General features: G+C 44.0%; 1 protein-coding gene across 1 annotated transcript in view; it reads right to left on the bottom strand.

Moving 5' to 3' along the window:
* Positions 1 to 27,346, bottom strand: part of LOC146867498 (gamma-aminobutyric acid receptor subunit pi-like) — a 624,891-nt gene that overhangs the window by 153,106 nt on the left and 444,439 nt on the right. The window contains exons 4-6 of the mRNA XM_085614996.1: positions 17,467 to 17,534; positions 16,678 to 16,895; positions 6,642 to 6,724 (exon numbers count right to left, since the gene is read on the bottom strand). Of these exons, the coding sequence (XP_085471122.1) occupies positions 6,642 to 6,724; positions 16,678 to 16,895; positions 17,467 to 17,534 (369 nt within the window). The remainder of the gene's footprint in view (positions 1 to 6,641; positions 6,725 to 16,677; positions 16,896 to 17,466; positions 17,535 to 27,346) is intronic.

The following is a 27,346-nucleotide window of genomic DNA, read 5'->3' on the forward strand; positions in this document are numbered from 1 at the left end:
CAGAGTACCCTACAACACTAGTGGCACTCTGAATCTGCTCATCTCAAATGTTTGTTTTTCTAGCAAAGTTTTTAAGCGTAAGATTAACACTGTACTTTGCACGCCAAGCTAGAAAGGAACAAAGTCTATGGCCCTTTCTATATACACAACATAAATCCCACACCAACTTATTTTTATTATTATTTCCACTTATAGAGCGTGAGGCTACTCAGTGGGTTTCTCGGCGCTAAGCATAGGTAGAAATGCCTAACTGGAAGATTGAAATAACTAGGTCTTCAGGCTCTTTCAATGTCTTAGAAACTCCGGGAAGGCATTCCAAAGTTCTGGGCCCAGGTATGCAGATGGGATACCTCCTGTACACACCAGATGAATTCTGGGCACATGGCATAAAGCCTGATTCCCAGATCTCAATGTCCACCTGGGCTGGTAGGAATCACCATATCCTGAATATAGCGAGGGCCTAGACCAGCCTTAGCTTTGAAAATAAAACAAAGAGTTTGAATTGAACTCGCCTTTCATTTGGAAGTCAATGCAATTTGCAAAGAAGGCCACTATGGGAGTCTCACCGCTGAATTCTGTACAACCTGCAGTCATTAATTGAGGCCTTGTTGATTCCCAAATAGAGAATGTCACCATAGTCTACTTGTCAGAAGAGCAAGGCCTGAATCAGTGTTCTTTGTGCCAAATGGGGACTGATCCATATAATCTTCCTCACTGCAAAACAAGTGGAGACCACTATTCCAACTTGGGATCGCATAGAAAGGTTTTAATCCAGACAGAAAGCCAAGCTTTTTACTTTGGGAGATAGTGTTGGAAGAGCCCTCAGGGACAGAGGCCAGTATTGTGGATCCCAGAGCTGTGGATTCCTACAGAGCATCATAACCACAGTCTTGTCGTAGATGAGTTTAAGCGAGTTACTATCCAACTAGGAAGCAACTCGTCTTAGACTGAAATTAAGGTCATATGGCTTGTGCCCCTGTGTGAACTGCAAAGAAAAGATCATTTGTGTGTTGTCTGAGTATGAAAAAAGTGTCAAGCCACAACTCTCCACACATATAAGGGAGGAGAACAATACAGGTTGAACAACATGGGGCTCAATGCGGAGCCCTGGGGTACCACCAAGGCACAAATCCCTGCCCTTCGTCTGACGAAAAGACTTGGAATGACCTATCTTTCAGGAAGGAAGTCAGACAAGCAAGGGCTCTTCCATCAAACCCTAATGTTGCCAGTGTATCTAGCAGGGTGGAGTGGGACACCATATTGAAGGCCGCACTGAGTTATAATAGGATATGAGCAGATGTTCCGCCCTCATCCAGGAGTCATTTTAGATGTTCTGTGACTCCCAGGAGAGCGGACTCCATACCGTGCCCGGTCCTAAAACCAGACTGAGAGAAGTGAAGGAATTGCTGGGCTTCCACAAAAGTGGTGAGCCATGAGTTTACATGCTTTTTAAAAATGTTTGAAAGAACGGGCAGCAGGGAAATGTGTCTAAAATTAACTCAATTAGTTTGATGAAGATTGAGCTTCTTTAAAAGTCAGAGGACCATAGCGTGTTTCCATGACCGTGGGACACAACCCTCATACAGTGAGCGATTGAGGAAATCCACCACCACAAGCAACAAGTCAGGATCGAGAAGCCCCCCACTGAGCTGGAGGAAAGTGAGTCGAGTAGAGAACCTGATTTGATTGATTGCAAAATAAACAAAAATCCAGAAAGGTCCAATCGAGGCCATGGCTCAATTTTTTGTGCCAGGCCTGGCATATTCTGAGGAGGTTTAGGACCGATTAAAGAGGATTAAAGGGGGATTGTCCAGTGACACTATCAGAATCCCCAACTTTTATTCCTGCCCTGTGGCTCACCGCTAATTGTGCTTGAATTGTAGCCACGTTTTCCACAAAAAGGCCAGCAAGTTCTCACATTGGTAGTGGAAAAGAAGAGGCGCAGGTGACAATTCACTTGGGTCGGGCAGTTCTTTGACCACATTAAAGAGCGTCTTAGGCAAGTTCTGAACATGAGTAATTTGATCTGAGTAATAAAAAGCCTGTGCTGCTCCACACAGTGTGTAATATTTAGTAATACAAATGTTGTATTCCGCTTTAGCCACCAGGTTATACATTTTCCTCCGGAGTCTCCTGAGACCCTTGCAGCGTTTTGTCTCTAGATGAAGCACATTGTTGAACCTTGGGGCCGGAGGATGGGATTTTACCAAAGCCTTAAATGTCGATGGAAGAACAGACTCCAGAGAGTTTCTTATCCAATAATCTATCAAAGGCTGATCTGCTTCGACCTTCTCCTTTAGGTCTGTTTTAAAGCTTCGAAGCAGTGAATTCTGGGCAGGGGCATCCAGTTTAAACCAGTACCTGAACTTGATTATAGTTTTGGGGTGTCCTGTCGATGGCAGTGGCGGGATTCTGATAATAAATAGAACTGCCAAGTGGTCAGACCAAGGAAGAAGAATAGGTGGCAAATATAGTCTTTTTTAATAAATAAAATGAGACCAAAATGACAAAAATCCAATCAGAAGAACCGGAGATATGTAATTCCAAACATTTATGTAGATATAGAGCCTAAAAGCACCAAGCGCCACCCATGGTCATCTAGTTGTGCTAGACCGAGGAGAAAGTCATAACTTCAGACTTGCCACGATGGAGCGTGGGCCAGACAGGCGGACTGGGTTAGTTCTGTTGAAAATGTTACCTTCTCACAGCCTGATGTGAAGAGTTCCATTCATGGTTGAGGAGGCCGCAAAGAACACGGAGAGTGTTGTGGATGGTCACCACAGTAGCGTGAGGAGCAGGCCTGCCATCGCGGACAGTTGTTGCTGTAGCGTGAAGATGTGCTGCACTTGGTCATTACTGGAACTTTGCATTGATTCTTACTGCAGGCTGTCGATATTGTAGGGTCAAGTGCAGATCTCACGTTGCCGGTCATTGTTGAAGGTTGCAATAGCATGGAGACTCCCGTTTTCCAGAGCTTTGCTTTGACAGTCAATGTGGGCAGCAGAGACTTGGCGCGAATGGGCCTGTTCCTGGTAGCGGAGAGCCCAAAATGCAAGGATTTCACCTTTCTTCACAGAGGAGTGCACTCTGATGGCAGCCAAGGGTTTAGGGCCCGGAGAGGCATCTCTTTGAGATCAGGGATTCCCTCTAGCAGAGCCAGAAGGCCAGTTGTAGGTCCATTTGCTTGTTCAGAGCTGCGGGTCATCTGGGAAGTTGTGAGTAGGCCTCTGGAGCTTGTTGCGTCCCTGTAGCTCAGAACAGGAGGTCAGCCAACTGACCCTTGGAGTCAATAGGATTAGCCTGGGATGACGGAAGCAGGTCCAGTCTTCCTTCTCAGAAAGTGGGGCAGGCTTCAAGTAGCAGGGCAATCCCCTGGAGAACAAGGCAGGCCTCAAGCAGCAGGGCAGTTCTCAGGGGAACACATTAGTTATTCTTATGTAGTGTCCACAGGTCCAGGAGTGTAATGCAGAGGTGGTTCAGGAGGTGCAATATTTATACCCAGGGCCAGCCTTTCAAGTTGTGGATTTCATGTACTACCCACAAATCTGATTCTGGAAAGTTCTTCCCTTCTCTTCCCAAAGCTCCAAGAAGTCTGCGGTGCCACAAGACTAGTGTCAGGTTCCTCTGTGTGTGCTGGAGGCAGCCCTTTGAAATGTAAGTGGGGCAGGGAACAGTTCCACTCCACCCATCGTACATGATGGTCCATCCTACCAACAAATCGTCCCCCTTTTTTTCACTGTCTGGGAGGAATGCACAAAGACCAACTGCCAAGCTATTGGGCAGTCATGTGACCCAGGACACGAGCAGCAGGAACCAAAGAGTTTGGACAAGAAAATGCCAACTTTCTTGAAAGTGCAATTTTCTGAATTGTAACTTAAAATCCAACTTTACAATTAAAGAGGATTTTCAACTATAATTCAATTTAGTCACACAATGACTTTCCTATCTGTTCCCATCTAAACGGTAGCGTTTATTAAATATATTAAGGTAACCCCAAAGTTAGCCAATGAGAGATATAGACCTTACAGTAATGAAAAATGAACTTAGGAGCTTTTTACTACAAGGACACGTACAACTTAAAAACACGTCCTAATTTTTAAGTGCATTGAACACTGCCCTATTGGCTGTTTTATGCCTACCTCAGGGGTGAGGTATATTTTGAAACAAAGGCTTTTGGCCTAGCACAGGGGTTTTAATTTTTTGGGCCACATTGGCAGTTTTAAAACTGCATTACAAGCTGTAGTGGCAGACTTGAGACATGTTTTAAAGTTCTACTTGAGTAGGTGGCACAATGTGTGCTGCAGGCCCACTAGTAGCATGTAATTTCCAGACAATGGGTACATGTAGTACCATATACCAGGGAATTATAAGTATATTAAATATGCCAACCAGGTGAACAGAGTTCTAATGGCAAAATAAACAAATTCAGAAAACAGGAGGGGTGCAGGGAAAAAGTTTGAGTGGACCCTGAAGAGAGGGCCAAGTCCAACAAAGGGTGCATGCACTCTCTAAAGTTTTGCGCAGGTAGGGGACCCTTCCAGTATGCAAGCTATCCTTTAATACTTTTACGACTTTGATTGTGATCTGTACAATACAGCACAAATGTAAAGTTGAAAAATAGGAAGAAATGAAAACATTTCTTCTTGTTACTTCTGCCTCGAAAAGTCTTAACGTTTTGGTGCAAATTCCTGCTATGCATGTTACAAAACAGAGACTAGTGTCTAAACCTATTGGTGGTTGCATGAGAATGCCCATATTTCAACTGCTTTTGTGTTAAGCCCATTTTGAAAGTTTGTAAAATTGTAAGTAAAATTACAAACATGGGACTCCAAAATATGTTTTGTCCTTGGCCCCAAAAACCCCAAGACAAAGCTGCATGCTGCCTGCTAGTTTGCCAAATGTCCATTCTATAGAACTTTTCCTTTAGAATGTGCTCTCCAGAGACCGCAAGGGTAATTTATGAGAGGTCTGCACTGCCAGAATGTCAGTTTTGAAGCTCTGGCAGCGCAAGCCTCACAATCATATCTATGAGACAACGCCAAGCCACTCTGCATGGCCTCTTAGATATGGAGTAGGACAAAGCAGTGCAAGTTGCTGCCTTGCCTTACTTTGTGTTAAAGAGGAGTTTCATGGGCATTGCGGTGGGTTTTCCCACGCAATACCCATGGATTTTGACTCTGCCCCAGATTTACTTATTCGTGAAATCTTGGGGCAGCACCAAAAGCTTATGCCTCCCCGAAGCAGGCGGAACAAGGAGAAATATTTGTAATTCTCCTCTTTTTTCCTCTTTCCATGTGTGCTGCTTTCTGCGGCACACATAGAAAGAAGAAAACACCACTTGGGATTTTTTTGTGCAGAATGGTGCCCGTTCCTGCACAAAAACAATCCGGCATTCAACGCAGATACCCATGCACCATGGTGCAAGGATGCCTGCCTTGACACTAGACAGCAAAGTGTGCGCCAGAGAAGGGGGAAAGGACAGGAATGCACAATTTTTTCATAAATATGGTGCATTCCTGCACTTTCACATTGGTGTTGGGCAGCACACTGAGAAGCCTTGCGCTGCTGTCCTACGTCGATTCCCCGTAAATGTGGACCCACGTTCATTATGTGTTAAAGGGTCAAACTGAACATATAGAGCTATCAGGAAGTGCCTGATGGGCTGGGCTGACAGATCAATGTGTGGGCCGTTTTTTTTTAGCAGTGTGCGGGCCAGTTTTCACTGTTGATTTCCCTGATTTCACCTCAAATATTAGCTGCAGTAAATACAAATGCCTAGAGTCTCCCAAACCTTGTCAATATCCATACAGTCTGTCTTGAAAAGTTCAATACCAGCCTGGTTTGCAAAAATGGGCAACTTTCTTAGCTATCTGATCCCCTAATGGGGGCCACTTTTATTTTTGATTTTTTTCCCAGTTCGACCCTGTATTTGCCTTTCCGTATGCTTGAAACATTGTGTTAGGCACTGGCATGTGTTACAACCCTTTCCTCCTTGGTGGACAAAGAAGGAAAGATCCTATGACGTGAAAGTGGGCCAAAACCCTTTCCTATTTTGTGGACAAAGAGGGAAAAATCCTATGACGTGAGAGTAGGCCAAATCCAAGACTTGTGAAATGTTTTCGAATGTGCCAAAGAACAGCTGTCTTTTTATCAATTTACATGACATCACATTGTCTGCTTGTTCGGTGATACTGATATCGCTTATCTGTTTCCGAAAGGGCTCAATGATGCTTTGGGTGATAGTATGGATAGGTAATGTTTTTTCCACAGTTGTTCTTCATTTTTCATGATTACAAACGGGTTACGCAGGCTACATCATGTATCCTTCATAGATATGTTATAGAATAGAAGTGCGTCTATTAGACGCATCTGTGTTGGGATATTGGAAAAGGTTATAATTGAGAATGTGATCAGAATGTGTGCAGCCGAATAAACAAAAGAACCAAAGCAAAAATAACAGAGTACTCAGCGTCTGTCTCCCCATGACCCCCTTGGAGAACCAATCTATGCAGCCAACACTGATAGACGAAGCAACAGCAATCACCTGGCCTCTAGCTGTAGAAAGATTTTGCCTAGCCAGAAACATTGTCAATGTTAATGTTTAGTTTGAAAGACAGCATGTAAATATGACATATACTTACAGCTTTCAAGTTGCAGAGTACACGTCTGCTTATCCATCGGATATTTTGTCAAGTCCATGCTGCATGCAACCGTTGTGGTAATCCTGGACCAAGAGGAGGAAATATTTAGTCACCCCTGGATTTTTAGTACATATTTTCATTAAAATTCTTTGCAGGTGGTTTGTTAGATTTCAATGGTGAGTACTTACCAGGAAATGAGACTCAGGGCCATATTATCAAGAGCGGCGATAACATTATCTCCGCTTTAGCGGCTGGGCGGCGATAATGAGCTTGATAATATGCCCTTGTGAATTCCAATAGAAGTCCATGTTCTGGTGTGAAGGACATCATACCTGAGCTTCTATTGGAATTCCCAAGGGCATATTATCAAGCCCCTTATCGCCGCTTTAGCGGCAGTTTCCTGCCGCTAAAGCGGCATTAATGTTATCACCGGTCTTGATAATATGGCCCTCAATTTTTGGTTTGTGAACATTTTGCGTATCATGAAATGAGCCCTGTGTTCAGGTTGTTAATAATGCTGCCTCGATCAGCTGTGCCTTGTCTGAAACATCTTAGCATCTGCTATGTAGAGATGTGAGGCATGTGGAGTTTTTTCCTGGGTCTATATTTACTATAGCTCCTAATTTCCTACCCTTCTGAACATCAGGTTGTTCTCAAAAAGCGTGTTGTAGGGAAAGCATCTGTTCACAGTTGTGTCTGCGAATACAGGTTCTGGTCCTATGGAATGGCATGTTTGATGTGTGGGGTTTTCTTGATGGATAGTCAGGGATCTGTGCTAGGTATTATAAGTTATACTGCCCCCATCAGTGGTGGCTATACGGAGGAAGACTTTCCCTCTCCTATGTCCTGGGACACCTTCTCAGTTCAAGGTGACACATTCTACTAAATGAAAAGACCCCCCAACACATCAAAGATGCCAAGAAAAATTCAAGACCCCAACTTACTGACTAATAGATGTCTAACTGCTGTTTGGGGAAACTCTAGTTTCTCATCCAAGTCCAACCCTGGACAGAAAGCAAACCAAGGTACAGCCATTTCAGCATCAAGGTCCTCCATTCTAGAATAACATTTACTTTGTGGCTGTGGAGGAAGGCAGATATGTTGTCTTTATGGTTTGTGGTAAGGCCCATAAAGGCTGGATTCAGGATGCATGTATAGGATTTATGGCATACAGATGATAGCGAGACACAGAGTATATATACAGTTGACAATTCAAATTAAAAGGATTTTTCATCCATTGGCCACAGTACACACTCTTTCTCTTGAAAACAAAAATAACCTCCACTCCCTGACATCCGCCTCTTAAGGAATTTTAGGAGACTTTCCAAACACTTCCCTATTGGAGTATCAGTGGTCAACGAATTCACACATTTATAAAGCAAACATCCCCTCCTGAAGTCTCAAACACCTAAGAAACATTAAGGAAATGGTCCCATTTCAGTGCATATTGTGTAAATGAATTCCAGTAGTTGCCATCCTCACGAAGATTAACAGGGATACCAGTATAAATCTTCACTTCCCAAAAGGTTTTGAGGGGTTAATTCCCTCCTCACTGGTCAGGCATTTAACTGGTTTTCATTTAGTGGTTTTGTTGTCCATATTTACTTTTAGTTCAATTTTTTCATTATTGCTAAGGTGGAGAATCGTATAGTTTATTGCACATATTGTTTTGTTCGCTCTGCTAAAAATGTAACCTGAATGTATTATTGTTTAGGGAGGGATGTCACTAGTACTTGGCTTTCAAGTTTCTAGTATAATGCTGTGGGTTTGATGCCATTGAATGCTGTGTAGTTTTCTTAGAATGTTTCTTATGCATAGCTATAGCATGTACTGCCGGTTGCCTTTGAAATGGGCCAGGAGCTAGAGCTAATTTAAGTAGAAAAATAATCTACTTTTTCACATTTGCCAGAGGACTATTACTACACTTTAAAGGGAACATCTCCCGCCCTGCGTTCTTTTCCAGTAAATCTACCAAAGCTGTCGCACTCCTGGAATTCTTCTGTGACAGAAGAACTGAAGAAACAGGTTCTATTGAGCACACAGGTAAAATTGTACAGCTTCTTCAATCAGGTTTCCTCCTTTCCCAAGAGTTTTGTGACAGTTGTCTGCAGAGGCCCATTTTGTGGAAGGCTACTCTCCAATATGCTAATGTCTGTACTGCATGAGATAGGGAAAAGTACAGCATTTGGTTGACTGGTCTGTCTTGTTTCTATTGGTGTGGTTGTGAGTGAGAACTGCAGTAATCTCTCTACACTCCATGTGTCTCCTGTCTGAATAGCTTTAGAAAATGTTTTTATACAGGGTCTGGTGTCTCAGAGGACTAATGCATCCACTGCAGGGACCTGTGTTCGACCTCATGGTCACAGGTTCAAATCCTGGCCGGTCCACTCAGCCTTTCATCCATCAGAGGTCAATAAAATGAGTACTATTGAGTTGGGCAACAATAAACATCTGGTATTCAGCGCCAAGAAACCTACGGGTGAATGTGTGCTTTACAAATCCTTATGTTATACAGAAGGTGCTAGCTCAAGTTTAGCTCCAGGGGCTGTCCAGTTGGTAACGGACCCTTGCATCTAACAATGTAGATGAGATGGAAAAGGAACATCTGGAGCTTCTTGTTCCTTTAAAAAATTTTAACGTTTCATGGTATCTGGGCTCTCAAAGAGTGCAGAGGGTTAGATCAAATTGCTTCGTAGAAAAAATCATGTCTAGCTCCCTCAGTGATTCAGATCACATCTCAAATAATGTGGGTTGAGTGCAGTCTCAGGCCGAGGGGTTAGAATTTTTCAATGCCATTGGTATGAGACATTTTTCCCATCTACTCACTGAATCCAGGCCAAAATCCTCCCAAGAGCTAATAGATGTGGCAACATGGGGTTTTCTGGACAAGATCAAATGTCAATTCTGAGATGTGTAATACTTTCATGTAGGTTGCTGCTCTAAGACTAGAATTTGAGATTAAAGACTCTTTTGTATAAGGCTTGGGGGCAGTGATATGATGGGTGTCTTGCCTGATGCAAAGTGACCTTTCCTCCTTAACGGACTTTGTAAGGAGATTTTTTTTTTTAATTCTCTTTCTATTAAACAGTTGTGCTAGTACAAGTGGATGGCTACAAGGCCGCAAAGCAATAAAATACAATGGTAAAGACTCATGACCATTTTTACAGATAAAACACATTAGGTAGGAAGAAGATCAATGACCAACTGTGCTCTCTGCAGTTCGACTGATGGAGATACACATATTTCACCACGTGATACATTCCATTTAGCCCATTTGTGATCCCATTTCTCGGGGCAAACCCCTGTGTTTAAAAACATCCTTGTCTGCGATCATCGCATTATCCATGTCATTAGCCCATTTTTGGTACTTAGGCAAATCTCCAGTCCCCCACCACTGAGCTATGTTTCTCCTGGCAAGAACAAATCCCAGTGATGCCCATGTGCGCTCAGTGTGGGTCAGGTCCGTAGCCTCCCACACATTTAGTAAAAACAGTCGCGGGGAGTTGACAATGTTTTTTCCACTTACCCTTGCAAGTGTAGAGATGATTTTCACGCAGTACGGCTGGATATTCGGACACTCCCAGATCGTGTGGAAAAATGTACCCTCTGCTGTGCACCCTCTAAGGCACCCAGGATCCGGCCAAAGTCCCACCCTGACCCGTGTATGCACAGATAGGTAAGTTCTATGTAGGATTTTAAGCTGATTCAGTTGTAATCTCATTGGAATAGCAACTTCCTTGGGGGAGGAAAGTGTTTCCTGCCAGTCATCGTCTTTTAGAAACCCAAGGTCCGATTCCCACAACTGTCGTAGAGGCACCAATGGGTCTGGTTTGTTATTTATAATTTACGGTATGTGAGCGATATGGCTTTGCGTGGCCGGTGATCTGTTAAAAGTCGATCTTCTAGTGGGGAGGCCTCGGGTAGAGCCTCACCACCAGCCACGACAGTGGTTAGTGCATCGTGGATTTGTAAGTAGCGGAACGTCTCTGACCCTGCCAGCTGGTACTCTGCTTGTAAATCTTTAAACGGGACCATCTTGTTTCGCTTCCACAGATCACTAACTAAGGAGATACCAATTAAGTCCATTTATCAAAGCCTGGCATCTACTCAGCGTACCGAGTTGCTCGGATTCCCACAGGGGAGTGATCAGTGCCAATTTCTTGTGCCACCCCAGTGTTTTTATCTCGCGGTGCCAAAGTGCAACTGTATGGGCCATGGGGTCAGTGATGTGCTGTCATTTGGATTGGAATAAAATGCACATCGGTACCCCCCCCTGTGCCATTACCCATTTGTCTGTGCGGTACGCCGGTTCAGACGATGAGGCAAAGACCCAAGCTGGGAGGCCCAATAATATTGTTTTAGGTCAGGCAACTCGATTCCACTGTCAGACCCTGGTCAATTTGTGTGTCGCAATGCCTGGGTTATTCCCATCCCATTAAAGCGTTCTGACCTCGCTCTCTACACTGACAAAATAGGCGTCTGGGACCCTATGGGGGGTGTTTTGCAGCACAAATAAAAATCGAGGCAGCGCCAGCATTTTGAACAACGCTGCCGACCGAGCAGAGTGAGGGGCAGTGACCACTAGTGGAGAACGTCGTTGTGCAGTCTAGGCAATGGGGCCTTAAGATTAATGTCATAGAATTGGGCCGGGTGTTGAGTAACGTATATGCCAAGATAGCGGAAACCCTCAGTAGCCACCCTAATGTTGGTGCCCTTAGGCATCCGTGGCACTGAACCCTGAAGCATGACCAGAACAGACTTTGTCCAGTTAATAGTGTATGCACTAAAGATTGCAAAAATATGTAGGATCCTATGGATCGAGGCCGAAGGAGCTGCTAAATGTAAGGAGATGTTTGACCTGAAGAGAGAAATGTCTTTGTCTGTTAGAAATTTTAAGTATGCTCTTTAACAATTGGAGTTAGACCAACATGTGGTATTTTATTTATTGCCAACTTAATTAAACGCATGTCTAAAACAAGCTTCTGTAAACTTAAATCATCGCCTGGAGTTTTGTAGTATAAAAAAGAGGTACAATGCGTTAGTGAAATCCGCTAATATGAAAAGTCTGCATCCATCTTTAAGGTGGGAATTGCCGAATGGGGTTAGGCACTTTTGCACCTTACTAATATTGGATATACTTCCATTAAATGTTTTAACTTCTAAATGGTATTGTACCGTAAACGTATGTAACATATGCCAAAATGGTATCCAGGAATTTAAACACGTCTTATTTGTTTGTCCTGCTCTGTTATGGTACAGCCGAAAGCTGTTGAGACCTCTTTTCTTGAAGTTTTGCTTGCAAACCACAGCAGAGGCTCTCCAATTGCTATTTTTTTATAAACTCTTTTTATTGGCATTTGTAGTATAAACATTGCATACATTTCCACAATCGAATTTACAGTAGATATGAGCCCTTGAACCGGAGTGTACTGGCGCTGCTTGTATAATCAGCAGAACGTGCAGGCGCATAATGTTATGGTCCCAACCTTATCTCTGAGTTGGGAGCCGGCTAACTAAGCCTATGTCTGGGCCCATCCCGCTAATGTGCGCCGTGGACGCCGCCCCATGCGGGGGCTGCTACATGTATCCTTAGCCCCTGTGTGGGGTGTCACATAGGTCGTTGAAGTGCAGCCACCGAATTGCTATTAACGAACTGGGGATATATAAACTGGGGAATACACCATATCTGGGAATAGAAGCATTGGGAGTCTAATGTCGGGAAGCAGTCTCTGTGCCTGTTGCAGTGTTAAGGTTTCGCAGGCGCGGGGAAGGGTCGGGGGAGGGGGGCAAATGCGGGAGTATTGCTCCTCTTCCGTGTACGGGTCCCATAGGAGAACATTTACAGGCTGCATTTAGGAACCGCCGGGCGCCTCCTGGGAGCCAACCGTTCGCGGACCCACCGCCGGTAATGTTTCCTGTGCGAAGGAATGCATTAGCATCGCCCAGGGCAGGGAAATCGGGTGTTTGCGGTGTCCCCGAGCCTCCTCCGTTCGAAGTAGCGTTTCCTCCGCTTTCCCCCACTTCTTAACTGCCCCCACCCACGCCGCCAGGGGAGGTCCTTCTGGTGCCTTCCAGTGCATAGTTATGCAGCGTTTGGCCAGAATAAGCCCCAGGAAAGCAAAACGCCTCTCTACCTTCTTATTCTTGTGCCGCCCATGTATGCCCAGGGCGCTGGCCTCCCATGTGTGTAGGTGCTGCAACCCCGTGACTGCACGAATGGCAATATGCACCGCTCTCCAGTAATTATGCAGTGTCGGACACTCCCAGAGCATGTGTAGGAAAGAGGCAGCCGGCTCCAGACACCTAGGGCAGGCGAACGTCTTATCAGGAAAGTATTTCTGTAATTTTTCAGGAGTGAGGTACGCCCTATGTAGGATGTGTAACTGTATATTCTTGAAGCGGTAGTTACGAGACACTTTTTTGGTATATTCAAGGGCCCTGATCCATTCCCTGTCGTGTAGTGGCCTACGGAAGTCCTTTTCCCAGTGTTCCCTTAAGGGTGCAAGTGTGGGTTGCCTCAGGGTCCGGACGGCTTTGTATATCCAAGTAACTAGGTGTTGCCCGGGCCCCATCTGCAAAAATCGCATGGATGACTGGGTGTGTGGGGGGTTCCGTATCAATCACGCGCCACTGTTTGCGACAATCTGTGAGAAGCTGTCTATGTCTTAGGAACTGTCCCCTGGGAAGCTCGAATTTGTCTACCAGCGCGTCGAATGTCTGTAGACGCCCCTCACAATATAACATCCCCACCTCCGTCACGGCATGTTCCATCCATATTTGTAGCATGCTCTCTGTATAATGTGCTCGACCCCTGGGGAGCCGCACCAGCGGCAAAAGCGGAGAGTACGGGGGCGCATCCCAGTCCATACGATGGACCCGAGCCAAGCAGGCACGCGCCGTGCTGACTTGCAGGGGCCCAGCCAGAATCGGCACCGCACCCGGCAGTAACATACGGTGAACAGTGGGGGTTTGAATACGCCCTGTATTGGTGGTCAGCTCTCCCCGTGCCCGGTCTGCCGTCCAGCGCGACACCCACTGCAGCTGGGCGGCCAAGAAATACGCCTCAAATGACGGAGCCGCTAGCCCACCCTGGTCGAGGGGCAGTTGTAATTTTGCCAAAGCAATACGTCTGCGATCAGTGCCCCAGATGAGGGACCCCAATAGGGTGTCGAGCTCGCGGAAAAAGTAACGTGGGGGAACCACCGGGAGGTTGGAGAAAAGATATAACAGACGCAGCACCAGGATCATTTTTGCGACTGTTATCTTCCCCGTAACCGCCAACGATAAATCTTGCCAAAAGTGGACAGAAGATCGAATGCCGCCCATCACTTTTCTGTAGTTCCCCTCGTATATATCGTCCGGCGTATGATACAGTCGAACTCCTAAATAGCGTACCGCCTGGGGACTCCAGGAGAGCTCCGCACTCCCCATTTGTATGCGGCATGGGGCCACGGCTTGAGTCAGGGGATAGACCGTGGATTTAGACCAATTGACCCTAAGGCCCGCCACACCCACAAAGTCATGTAGGATGCAGGATATTGGAGTCAAGTCGGCTGTGATGTCCCGGACATATATGAGTACATCATCAGCGTATAGCGATACCGAGTGGGTGGAATCTCCTATTGGGATGCCCCACTCCTCACCCGCTACTCGGAGCAGTAGAGCAAGGGGGAAAGTGGGCATCCCTGTCTGGTGCCGCGACGGATCGGAAAAGATTCCGAGATCATGGGGCCTATCCGCACTCTAGAGCTCGGCGCAGAGTAGCCAAGTCGAGTATAAGCCAGCAGTCTATGCCCTATACCCATACGTCGCAGGACCTGAAACAAGTAATCCCATGAGAGAGTATCAAACGCTTTCTCGAGGTCTAACACCAGACACGCCGCCCGTGGAAACCGCTCTCGCACCTGATCCTGTACATGGAATAGCCGGCGGATGTTATAAGAGGTGTGTCGTCCTGGGACAAACCCATTCTGATCCGGGTGTATCAACTGCGGAAGGATTGTAGCATTCCTGTCTGCTAGGACCTTTCCATAAATCTTGTAATCCGTCGGCAATAACGCTATGGGTCGGTAAGATCCCATTTGTAGTGGGTCTCTATCCGGCTTAAGAAGGGACATTATGACTGTTTCACACATAGAGTGGGGCAGGGCCCCCCCCCGTCCAACTCTCCAATTGCTATTTTACCCTCCAAATGAAATATTTTGTTTCCAAGTTTTTAACTTTTTAAAATCCTTTTTAAATTTGTACTAATGCTAATTACTGGTCTCTTGATCTGTTAATCCAATTGTTTAAACTAAGGGTAGTAATCTAATTTGTTTTTGAAGACTTATCACCTATATAATATATATTTGTGTGTCTTTGTTTTATGTGGACCTCAAAGGAGTTCCAAAGCATGAAATAAAAATGTTGATATGTATTCCTTTCAGTGCTCAAGTTACTCTCATCACAGTACATGCAGTATAGAAGCAGTGCATATTTGGGATTTAAATTTTCTTTTTCCAGTGTCACCCCTCTGCCCCAAAGATTTAAGGAGATGTTTACTCCTCTTATACCAAGAAAGCATTTGGTGCCCAAAGCAACTATTCTTTAATCTGCACACACGCACCTGGGCCTGCCTTAGGCATGCCTCACAATCTGTCAGCGTTACAACAAACAAATGATGGACGGAATGCTGACAATGCAGACATTCTCCCCCAGTCAAGAGATCTGGGTTAAATCCATCGTTCTTTTGCCCACTACACCACCCCAGTTTAGACATGGCCATATGCAAATCAGTCTTGACCCTGTGCCTCATGGGAACAGTCCAGCCCGAACTGCCAAGCCATGTCTTCCCTGGACCGGAATCAAGCATCCTAGGACCGGTTTCTGGCTATCAACCGTCATCAGCCAGGATAGCTTGACTCCAGTGGCGTAGTGAGCACGGGTCCCACGTCTGGGAATACCCATCCCACTTAGGGCGAAAAGCGTTACAACAAACAAATGATGGACGGAATGCTGACAATGCAGACATTCTCCCCCAGTCAAGAGATCTGGGTTAAATCCATTGTTCTTTTGCCCACTACACCACCCCAGTTTAGACATGGCCATATGCAAATCAGTCTTGACCCTGTGCCTCATGGGAACAGTCCAGCCCGAACTGCCAAGCCATGTCTTCCCTGGACCGGAATCAAGCATCCTAGGACCGGTTTCTGGCTATCAACCGTCATCAGCCAGGATAGCTTGACTCCAGTGGCGTAGTGAGCACGGGTCCCACGTCTGGGAATACCCATCCCACTTAGGGCGAAAAGCGTTACAACAAACAAATGATGGACGGAATGCTGACAATGCAGACATTCTCCCCCAGTCAAGAGATCTGGGTTAAATCCATCGTTCTTTTGCCCACTACACCACCCCAGTTTAGACATGGCCATATGCAAATCAGCCTTGACCCTGTGCATCATGGGAACAGTCCAGCCCGAACTGCCAAGCCATGTCTTCCCTGGACCGGAATCAAGCATCCTAGGACCGGTTTCTGGCTATCAGCCGTCATCAGCCAGGATAGCTTGACTCCATCTGTCAGGGCACCACCCTTTAAATGGTCAATGCCGGACACATTGGAATCTCCTGACTCCCCCACAAAAGTTCCACATGGACTGATTACAATCCTAAAATGGTTTTAAGTCTGCACATTACCTAACTAGAAATCCACCAGGGGAGTTTGTATTTACCTCCAATCCTTATGCAAGCATGCGCTGAGGGGGAACAAACCACACACACCAGTTTTGCACTAGTCTGGGTGGCTTGTGTACGTTTCATAATAAGACCTAACTATTTTCAATGTTTTTGCCTTGTAATGTTTTTTTTTTAATGCATGTTTATCACATTGTTTCTGAAAGTAAAGCATCTGTTTATTATATTTTAAAATGGGTCTTATAGAAATGATGTGCAGCAAATTGGAAAGAAACCTTCACATTAGTAATTTAGCTAATAAGAACATTTATCAATATATATAAATAAAATGCAGGGTCTATAGATTCGAAAAATGTTTTATACTCACCGTAAGGCATACAAGACTGTCCCGTTCGGATAGATTCTTATTAAGCGGTTTTCCACTGTGATATCATGAAGGAAAGACTTCTTTGAATCGACGATGAAGGTATCTGGTACCCATAATAGTTCCACCAGTCGACCATCTAGGCTTAGACTCTTATTGCCATCAAAACAGAGACGTTCATCCGTCCAACGCTGCCTTAAAAATATTGTTGCAGTGTAATCCTAGAAAACACAATTTCTCACTTATTTACAGCAATATGTTTCTCCCTCACATCTCAGTGTTATTGAATGCTTTCCAACATGCGTCACATCCTCAGCACTAATACCTACAATTAACTATCTTGTTTTACTTTCATATACAGTATTCTAATTTTCAAAATATATAGCACAAAATACCTCTTTGCAAATCCAAGTTAGATTTTCAACCGTTACATGTTACTAAGCACATTTTAATAGCAAAATGATGTGTTAAATGTTTTCAACTTTGACTCTCTAAGCTAATAGTTTATTTACAATGTTAAATTGATAAAAATGCATGCTGTACAGTTATCTACTGTAATACGTCTCCATTAGAACTGAATTGTTTAAATATAATTCAATATAACTTGTATTTATTTTTAATATTTGTGAGATAACTCATTTCCATTAGACAAAAGTTAAAACCTGGTGTATGGTATTTAATTATATATGCAGCTTAAACTAATAGAAATGCACTTAATGACCCTGTGGTTCAATAAATCATAGGCAAAATATTTAACACATCAAACAACAGACTCAAACAAAAGCGCCATACCATGTTTATTTCGGATATTGTATCAATGCTTGCAATGTCAAGACTCATTCCCACTGTAACAGGACCATCTGCAATAAAAAGAAGCACATGAAGATATTGTAATTGGGTATGTATGTTTCAAATTGTACAAGAAAATTGCATTTATACCTATAAAATTCACCCAATATATTGTTTTTTAAATGAATACAAAATCAAACTTACATATGCTATGCTCGTTTGAAAGTAATAAAATACCATGAGTGTAGTTTCAAAGACGTGCAATTCAGTGCATAGATCTTTGAAGCTATCTTTCACTTGGCAGAGATACTGGTTCATAATGCAAAAAATGATTTACTGTATCATTCCAATACTTATTGACCTCCAGTGGCTGCCCATAGTTAGGATATGTTTTATGCTCTCAGTCCTGACCCATAAGGCCATACATGAATCCTGTCTTTTGTACCTAGCAAAATATGTAACCACCAAGACACTCTGTTGCCAGAAGTTCCCAAATGTATGTCTTCCCTACCAAGAAAACAGGCTTTCTCTGCAGCAGATATCACTGCATGGAACTCTCTACCCATAGACTTTAGCAATCTCACAGCTCTCAATACTTACAGGAGACAGCTCTAAACAAATCTATCCAAAGAATTTCTAACCAAATGATAGCACAATCTAAAGGGTGACGATACATTTTTCAGCTTTTAGCCTATTTCCTGCGCGTGAAACTTTTTGACCGATAGATCTGTATATATTCCAGTTTCTTCAATTGTTGTAAATTCATTCCTCTCATCCATATCTTGAAAACCATTAGTTTTAATGAAATTATATATACAATATATTTCCTTCTAGAGGCTTTCAGTCAGCCCTCTGATCTACGGGTCTGTTGTTTCATTCACATTTTTCTTTCACCCACTACATCATACTTTATGGTGCAGTGCGCCAGCCCACTTCAGGTTATCAATTATTAGTTTCATTGGTTATATGATTGGTTGTATGTAAAGTGCATGCATACACCCCAGGCCTGGTTTCCCTATATAAATACACAACATTAAATTAAGATTCCCCCATCATGAAGATATCCCTGGCTTGGAGTATTTTGTACATGTATATGCTAATATGTTATTTGCTACTGGTTCAGGATATCACTACTTGAGATAATATGAGACTACTGATGAAAGCAGTTAAACTCTGCAAGGATGTATGGGGTCAGCTGCATTTAAAGATAGTTAGCAAAGATGATGTAACTTTGTTGGTTGCAGTATCAAAATTGATGCATGTGTTTAGATATCTCCATCCGCAGATTTTTACAGGATATTTCAAAAAATGTAGAAAGCAAATCAACACATTTCTATGGCAGACAGAAACCAGAACAAAATAGGCATAATAAAGATCCAGCTATTATGTTGTTCCCAATTTGATTAAATGTTGTACATAAGGTTATGTCTATAGGAAAAGATGTATGCTAATTAGGCTAGGTTTAGATGAAAAGTCTAATTTAGTTTATTTAATTATACATTACATTTTTGAATTTCTTTTAAATGATTCTTGTCTCCAACGTAAGGAATGGTGTTTTTGATATAAAATTCAACCCATTGGTGCTTCAGATTAACTCCCTTACCCTGAAGCATTCCTCTGGGGCATGTAACAGCCATACCAAATTGCACTCACCGGGGAACCATACTTTTATTAGAACAGGGCATTCCTCCATCCTAGACTACAATTTGGTAGACATGAGGTTTTAGCACAGGGTGGTTGACTTTAGGATTGTGCCCCACCATGACAGCGATCATAATGCTATGATTTTAGAGGTATGTGCAAAAGAAACAATTGATGGACAGAATGCTGGACAATGCAAACATTCACCCCCAGTCACAAGGATCTGGGTTTGATGCATCATTCTTTTGCTCACGATGGATTTAACCCAGATCTCTTGACTGGGGGTGAATGTATGATTCATTCAGCATTACATCCATCAATTGTTTGCGTAGCACATGATTTTAGAGGCGGCAATGCCAACCGCTGAGACTGTATCTGACCTAAAATCTTCACCTGATGACAGACTAACACTCACTAACTGTAGGAGGAGAGTTCAATGGATGGATATATATCAATCCCACGATAAGCTGTCCACTTCATATGAATCCATCATCCAGTTTTTAACGGCTGCAGAACACTTAATTTCTATCAATGGCATATACATCTCCCTTATGCAAGTTGATGAGAACCACAAAGCATTGATGTCCACACTGGCCAATACCTTTTTCCCAATTAAGAGAATAAGCAAGCATAAAAAGGCCTGACATTCATCGTTTAGTAAAAGCTCCCCAATGGCTAAGCTAGCCCTATTGCTGCAATTAAAAGCTGAGAATGGACTCCTAATAAGAGAAACAAGCATTTGCAAAGCAATCGGTCTCGCATTTGGGAAAGTTAAAGCTATTGGCGTTGTACAAGATGTTTTTCCTTTTTTTGTTTGCATGGAGTGGATGTATGTTGTTCGTAATGTGGAAATATGTGGTTTGAATTGGAATTGTTAGTTGTTAAATTGTGTGGGGTAGGGTATGGCCTGTCACTGTATAGTATGGCATGGTATGTTTGGTGTATTAAATGTATTCAATATTAAGTAGTTCACAAACAAATCGCAAATCTCGCCATATGGACTTTACAGCACCAGTCACACGTGGAGGACTGACAACATGAAAAGAGGAGTGAGCAAGTTTGAATGAGCTGCGATCTGTTTATACAGCGCACAGTGTATTATGAATCACCTCTTGCATAGTAGGTCTTTTATTTATCCAACGCAAGGACGCTCCTGGTATTTCTCTTGGAAAGATGTAAGGCTGAATCAGTCGAGGTTCAGAGGTGGTCCTACAGACAGAGTTTAACCAACTGAGCTACCACCCTAAGTTGATATCGCTATCAATGTCTGTTATATCCTGCTCTCAGTGCGCACACCTCTTGTCCTACAGCTATGGCACTAGGCGGCCCCCCCTTGTGGCCACTGGATGGATTCTAACCTTGCCAGATATCGCTCAGGCGTAACAGCTGAAGCAGTGTCTGCAGCATTGTGCTGGATCCTGGGGGTGCAGAGTCGAGTCCTGGCCACATCCTGTCACCTCCATACCCAAGCAAGACCAGCAGGTGCGAAACCTCTAGAAAGGATGCTGCTGCGCTCCCACTACAGCCATTGCTTCTTGTTATATGGATAGCTGAGTGGGCTAATGTACACACTGGCGAGACATGAATGTGACCTGAAGGACACTGCTGAGCTCCCAGTGCAGGCATTGATGCTTGTTATATGGGTAGCTAAGTGGGTTAAGTTGTACACTGCTGAAACATGAATGTGACATGAAACCCTGCTGCGCTCCCTCTGCAGGCATTACTGCTTGTTAGATAGATAGCTTAGTGGGTTAAGGTGCAGACTGCTGAGATATGAATGCGACCTGAAAAACGTGCCACACTTACAGTGCAGCATGCTATAAACACAATGGTCCCTCACAGGGACAATAGGAGAGATGAAATAAATATAGAAATTCAATTAGATCTATATTGCACAGTACAGCCGGACAGGAATATATTTAATGTTACAGAATTTGTGACAAACAATGAAGTGGGAAAATAATCATGCATCAAGCAAGATTAAAAAAACAGAAAGGCTCAGGCAAAACTTGATGCTTGAAAATACTTCATCAATTTGGCAAGCATAAATAAAGAGGGACACCATTACACATTTGAAATAATGATTATGATTGTGATAGGGTGTCAGGGAGTCGATCCTATACATAGAATTGTGGATACATCTTCAGGATATTAGATACATTCCCGAATAATTGCCAACTGCAAGAAGGCTAAGCCCTGCATTGGGACGGTGAACGGGAAACTGAACGAGCTATCCAGCTCGTTAACCTATATTCAAGCCGGCAACCACGAGGAATTACGAGTACAATCACTCGATCCGGTGATTGGATAGTCAAGTTGGACGTTGGTAGTTCATGCCTCTGCGTGTACCGCTAAGTGGTGGCGTGTTCATACCGGAGCCAGTGCGTCTGCTTATTAGATAGCTCAGTGGGTTAACACACATACTGCCGAGACATGAGTCTGACCTAAAGGATGCTGCTGTGCTCCCAATGCAGACACTACTGCTTGTTAGATAGATAGCGCAGTGGATTAAGGTGCACACTGTTGATATATCAACGTGACCTCAAGGACGCTGCCTCGCTCCCACTGCAGGCACTACTGATTGTTAAATAGATACACCCTTCAAAGACATGAGTGCAGCTTAAATAAAGGTTATTTTGTATATGCATTTGGTGACTTGTTTTTCTGAACTTAATTTGAGCAACACTGCTGTACCATTTTTAAATAGCATATTTAAAAAAAAAAACACACAAGGAGACAAAGCGCAAAATGTAATGCCCAGAAATATACATGCCTTTCATAAGACTCTACATTGGATACCAACACTCAACAAACAAACGCCCCATCCCACGAGGCAATATGCCATTTGTACACACATTCCCTATTACAAAACTCAGGAGCCACACTTCCCGTTGGAATACACAGCACACCAACCATGCCATCACTTTTCGTTCGTCACCCGTCCTCTCCGCTGCACTTCATCCCACAGAACCCCACCCACTTCCCCCTGAGCTTCATTGTGCTCTCCAGACCATCTTACTTCCTGTTTACCATAAGCCCTTTCCCATCCCACACACATGGTGCGCCGTCAAACCCATGCCTTTGAGGGAATACCACAAATCCAAAACAACCATACCATGTGTAGCTACAAGAATACCTGAACCAACCGCTTCACTCATAAACCCCACTGTAACTATAAAACTGTGTTCATAATCCATGTGTAGCTCGCTGGGGCTAGTCCCATGTGCTACCCCTCGCCCACACCCAAATCATGGATACCGCTCCCCGTCTAAACTGTATACCCCAAATAGCTGCCCCCACCACCTAGGGGTTACCATTTATGCTGCTTCGGCCCACGTGCATCCCGTCATTTCCTCTTGTCCTTCATGCTAGGTGTGCTTGAGCGGGTGAGGGGCGGGGAGAGGTGGGGGTCTCATCAACCGCCACAGGGAAAGCTGGCGGGACAGCGCAGGGCCCAACGGTTGCGGGAAGCAGGAGAAGGCAATGCAAAAGGAGGGAAGCAGAATGCACCAGACTGCGAACCACCGACGTGTGCTAGATCACCTCGGCTCCACGTTGGGGTCAGCAGTCGCCCCCACCGCTTGTTCTAAAGGATAGTACTGCACTCCCTCCTAGATGTGCCACCTCTTTCTGACCGCCGCCACTGCGGATTTTTTTTTTTTTTTAACGAAAACAAACCGTGATGGGTGATGGATATTGTAGTCCCGCACTCCTTGAATAGACTGCGCATGTAGGCGGAGCCACGTCTTCTGCCATAGCCATGTATAGTCAATGGCCATGGCCAGAAAAAAGTGGATCAACGATGTTTGCCTGATCCATATACGGCGCTCCGGCCGTTTTCTACTTTCTGTGTCTCCGGGCTATGATTTTGACGCTGCCGCACGCCTATTTCCGGCGGTTGTTAATAAGGCACGAACAACGGAAGAGGGGGCGGGAGAGAAGGCTCGGACTGCGGGAGGGGTGGCACGGCAACAAAGTAGTGCTAAAGAAACACGCAGTAAAGGGGCCAATAGCCGTGGAAGAATACATGGCCGTCATAAGGCGGGACTAGCAGCATCTAAACCAATCAGAAGGCAGCATTTAGAAAGGAAAAACCACAAGCCAATGAAAAAGTGGGCAGGGAAGTGGGCGGGGCTTCCCTCACCTATAGTGTATAATGCATGCCTCGCAAAGCGATCAGCGCATGCGCTGCACCGCTAGGCGAGACCTAAAAAGGGGGGCTCTTCAAAAGCACCATTGCAGATGCTAAAAAAAGGTGGGAATTTGATAAGTAGGACTCCCTGAGAAGGGCCTTATCCAACCACGATATGAAGGGCTTTCGGAACATGGTAAACACAGGCTGCTTTGAGGGAAAAAAGGCCACAGAGCCTAATATTGGGGCAGACGTTTGGAAGTCACACCTTGAGAGCCTTTATTCAAGGTTGGACGAGAAGGGTGGCATCATAGATAATGAGTTTCCCCCTCTACAGGTAAACGGTATTGAGGCTCCTGAGATAACTTTCAAAGAGATTACTAACACTTTAAGAAATGTAGCCCAATCTAAAGCTTCAGGGCAAGATCAGACCCCAGAGGACCTCTTTAGAAGTGAACCCACTATTTGGGCCCCCTATCTGTGGACCCTGTATAATGCTAATTTACAATGAATGGTGATTCCTGCCACTTGAGCTGGAGCAGAAATCCTCCCAGTATACAAAAAGGGCTCACCACTCCGCCCTAAAAATTATAGACCTATAAGCCTAATTGACGGCAGCCCAAAAATATTTGCCCGTGTATTGTTGGGCCAACCCCAGAATTGGATGGAGGAGCACAAAGTCCTTAGCTCATTTCAAGCCGACTTCAGAGAACAGATGTCCGCAACAGACCAAATATTTAGGCTCCAACTCCTGCACTGGAAGACTGTGTCTATAGAGGGTGGTAGCCTCTATTTAATATTCGTGGACCTAAAATCTGTGTTTGATTTGGTGCTGAGAGACTAACTGTGGGCAACCTTAAGAGATCTGGGGGCCCCAACTTATCTTTGCCACCTGCTGAAGCGGTTGCATGAAGGCAACTATGACCAAATCAAGTTTGGCAAACACGGAGAACTCACTGCCCCCATACCCATAGACAGAGGTGTTCGACACGGCTGTGTTCTTGCTCCTACACTTTTCTGCCTATTTATAAATGGACTTGTAGAGTCATTGACTGCGGGGAAGGATATAAATGCACCAAAGTTGGTGAATCGCAAAGTACCGGCAATAATGTTTACCGATGATACTCTTTCGCTCCCCAAAACACCTATGGGCATACAGAGGATCCTCAACAACTTCAATGCCTTTTGTAAATGTAGGGGACTAGAGATTAACATCCAGAAGACCAAATATATGGTCTTCAATCCAGTCAGTATTACACGGCCAAACCCCTGTCTACAAGGCACCCCTCTGGAGAGGGTGCCCATATTCGAGTATCTGGGGATCACCCTAACTGAAAAAATGGATTGGAGTGCCCAAATTAAAAAAGCTAGCTTAAAGCTGGCCCAGACCACGGGGGACCTGACAAAGGTATTCAGGAGCTCTACTCATAAACCCGTTGTCCCGATGGTCAAAATGTTTAAAGTGCAAGCCAGGGGTGCTGCTCTGTACGGGGCTGACATTTGGGGGCATTGTTCACCTTGTAACATAACTAAGATTGAGAACACCTTCGCCAGGCAGATATTTGGTCTTCCCCAAGCTCCCCTCTTACACCGTTTCACCTGGTTTGGGGTAAGGCCAATTGCAGATGAAATTGCTCACAGATCCCTTACATTCTGGCGTCGCCTGTGGGCTACCCCACAACTGGTTCAATGTAGGGCAGAGCTGAGGGAGGTCCTGAGCATTCAGGGTGTGGGAAAACTACCATGGTTAGCCTTTGTCAAGGATACACTTTTGGCCATGGGCAGGAGTAACCTACGGTACAACCCTGAGGTAATCTGCCCTACAATATCTAGGAAGGATCTGATACGGAGATATAGGGAGAGTAAACTTGCCCACCTGCAGGGGAGCTTCACAACTGTCTCTCTTACAACAGTGTCCATGGTAATTAAAGACCAGTACTGCCTAAAGCCAGTATTGGATGACATTCAACTTGTGATTGCCATGAAGCTTTACCTGCAATTTAGGTATGGGGTTCTCCTGCTGCGTGCCTTCACAAACAAATGGGCTGGTTCATCTCCTTTGGGCTGTCCGGCCTGTAGTAATATAGTGGAGTCAGAATACCATGTACTTTTCTTTTGTCCAGGTTATAGGAAGGCCAGGCACCGATGGTTGATGCAGATATGTAGAAATTTGGGAACCAAGCACTGCATAGAGGCTTTTAGAATTACTGAACTATAACACCCATCTGCCTATTGTATTATCAGTCTTGCGCTTTTTATCCTCTATGTGGAGTGTACGCAGAATTCTCCTGAAGACTAATCCATAGGCTCTAGCTGATAACCTTACAATATTTTAAACCAGATCTGGTACATTTTTAATTTGTATTTAATATCTAAGACTTTTAGTGTGTTTTCGGTGATTGTAATATAATTCATATTTGTTTTTAGAAATGTTTTATATTTAAGCACACTTTTGAATACGATATGGGTGGGCTGGCCCTTGTGTTGGAAACCCTAATCATGATGGGGTGATTCTTTTTATTGAAATGTTACTGTAATGCACATGCACTTTTATAGGCAACTCTAACACAGGGCCATGGGGTCTGGGCCTGGTTACCATATGGAGTGTTTTAATAAATGTTATTTTCTTGCACATGCACTTTTATGGTCAAAATGACCAAAAGAAAGTATTTTTGAATATAAAATTCAAGGGTAATTTGGGTCCAATGTATTCACCTGGAAAGGAGCATCAGACTGAACAATTCAGAAGACCTATTTCTGCATTTTCAGTACACCATTTTAGAAGTAAATGGAGAAATATAAGAGAAAAACTGGATTGTCCATGCTCAATTGATAATTGGTTAGCTATGGCATTAAATGATCTCTATGAATAAGTGTCAAAATAAAAATTTGAAAAATATATTGCTGAGATGTTCTGTGCTATGAAAACAATTCATTAACAATGGATATTTTAAACCACCAGATGACACAGATATATGGATTTTTGGGAATAGTCTGTTTTTGTTTAGTTATTTTTTCAAAATTCTTAAGTTATGGAATGGGTCTGATGCTAAAGATAAAGGAAAATGGAAACAGGATTAGATTCTGAAGATACAGTAGGAACTTGGAGTGATGGATACAGTTTTAACAGGCATTATCACAGTCAATAGGTCTGGTCTTGGTAAGCTGGTGCAGTGATTACATTTTTTATTCTTAATGGCAAGCAAACACCATAAGATCTAAATAAAACATTGAAACTGTGCCTCTGCCTAAATGGTGCAGCTATGTACGTGCTATGAAAATGTAAAATTGAAAAATAGCCTTTTCATATAATTTCAATACAACAAAATAGGTGCTTCCAAGCATGCAATTGTACTCATGATAGGTATTTAAATCTTTTTTGCTTTCAAATGAACAATACTAAAACATTAGATTGTAATTGGTGCAAAACAACTATACTATTGGCTTCGAATTACTATAAAGACATAGAATAACTGCACAAGAATGAGTAAAATAAAATAAAAGAAGTTACAGAATAGAAAGAGAAAGTATTAGCCAAATGAGATAGTTGTCCACTAGTTTTGACACTGAAATACACTTCTTTTTAGACAGATTTGCACATGTGATCAACCAAAATACCATCACTCACAGTACAAGAGAAGTGGGATGACCCACTGTCCTATGCTCTATGGTGGTGGGTAGAAGCAAAATGTGACCGACAGTTGAACAGATCAATGGCAGTCACGGCCCATATAGGGCGTGCTGCCGGGGCGGTGACGTAGGGCGGGGGAGGGGCAGGGTGTGGGGGTTGTAAAATGTGGCATAAGGCCGATTTCAGGTAAGTAACGAAAATTTAAAAAACGAATTTTGTTGCGCGCGCTGCATCGCATTTGGCGAAGCAGCGCGTGCAACTAAATTCGTTTTTTGTTTTTGTTTTTGTTTTTTGCCGCATTTTACAACCCCCCACCCTGCCCCTCCCCACCCTATGTCACCGCCCCGGTAGCATGCCCTATACGGGCGTGGCTGATCAATGGACGAAGAGAACAGACTCAAGCCCCTCTATATACGTGTAAATTTAAGTATGTTTATTAGTGATTATTTTTATTACCTACGACTGGCAAGACTGCAAAA

This window comes from Triturus cristatus, chromosome 1_2 (genome assembly GCF_964204655.1).
Source record: "Triturus cristatus chromosome 1_2, aTriCri1.1, whole genome shotgun sequence".
Classification (NCBI taxonomy): Eukaryota; Metazoa; Chordata; class Amphibia; order Caudata; family Salamandridae; genus Triturus; species Triturus cristatus.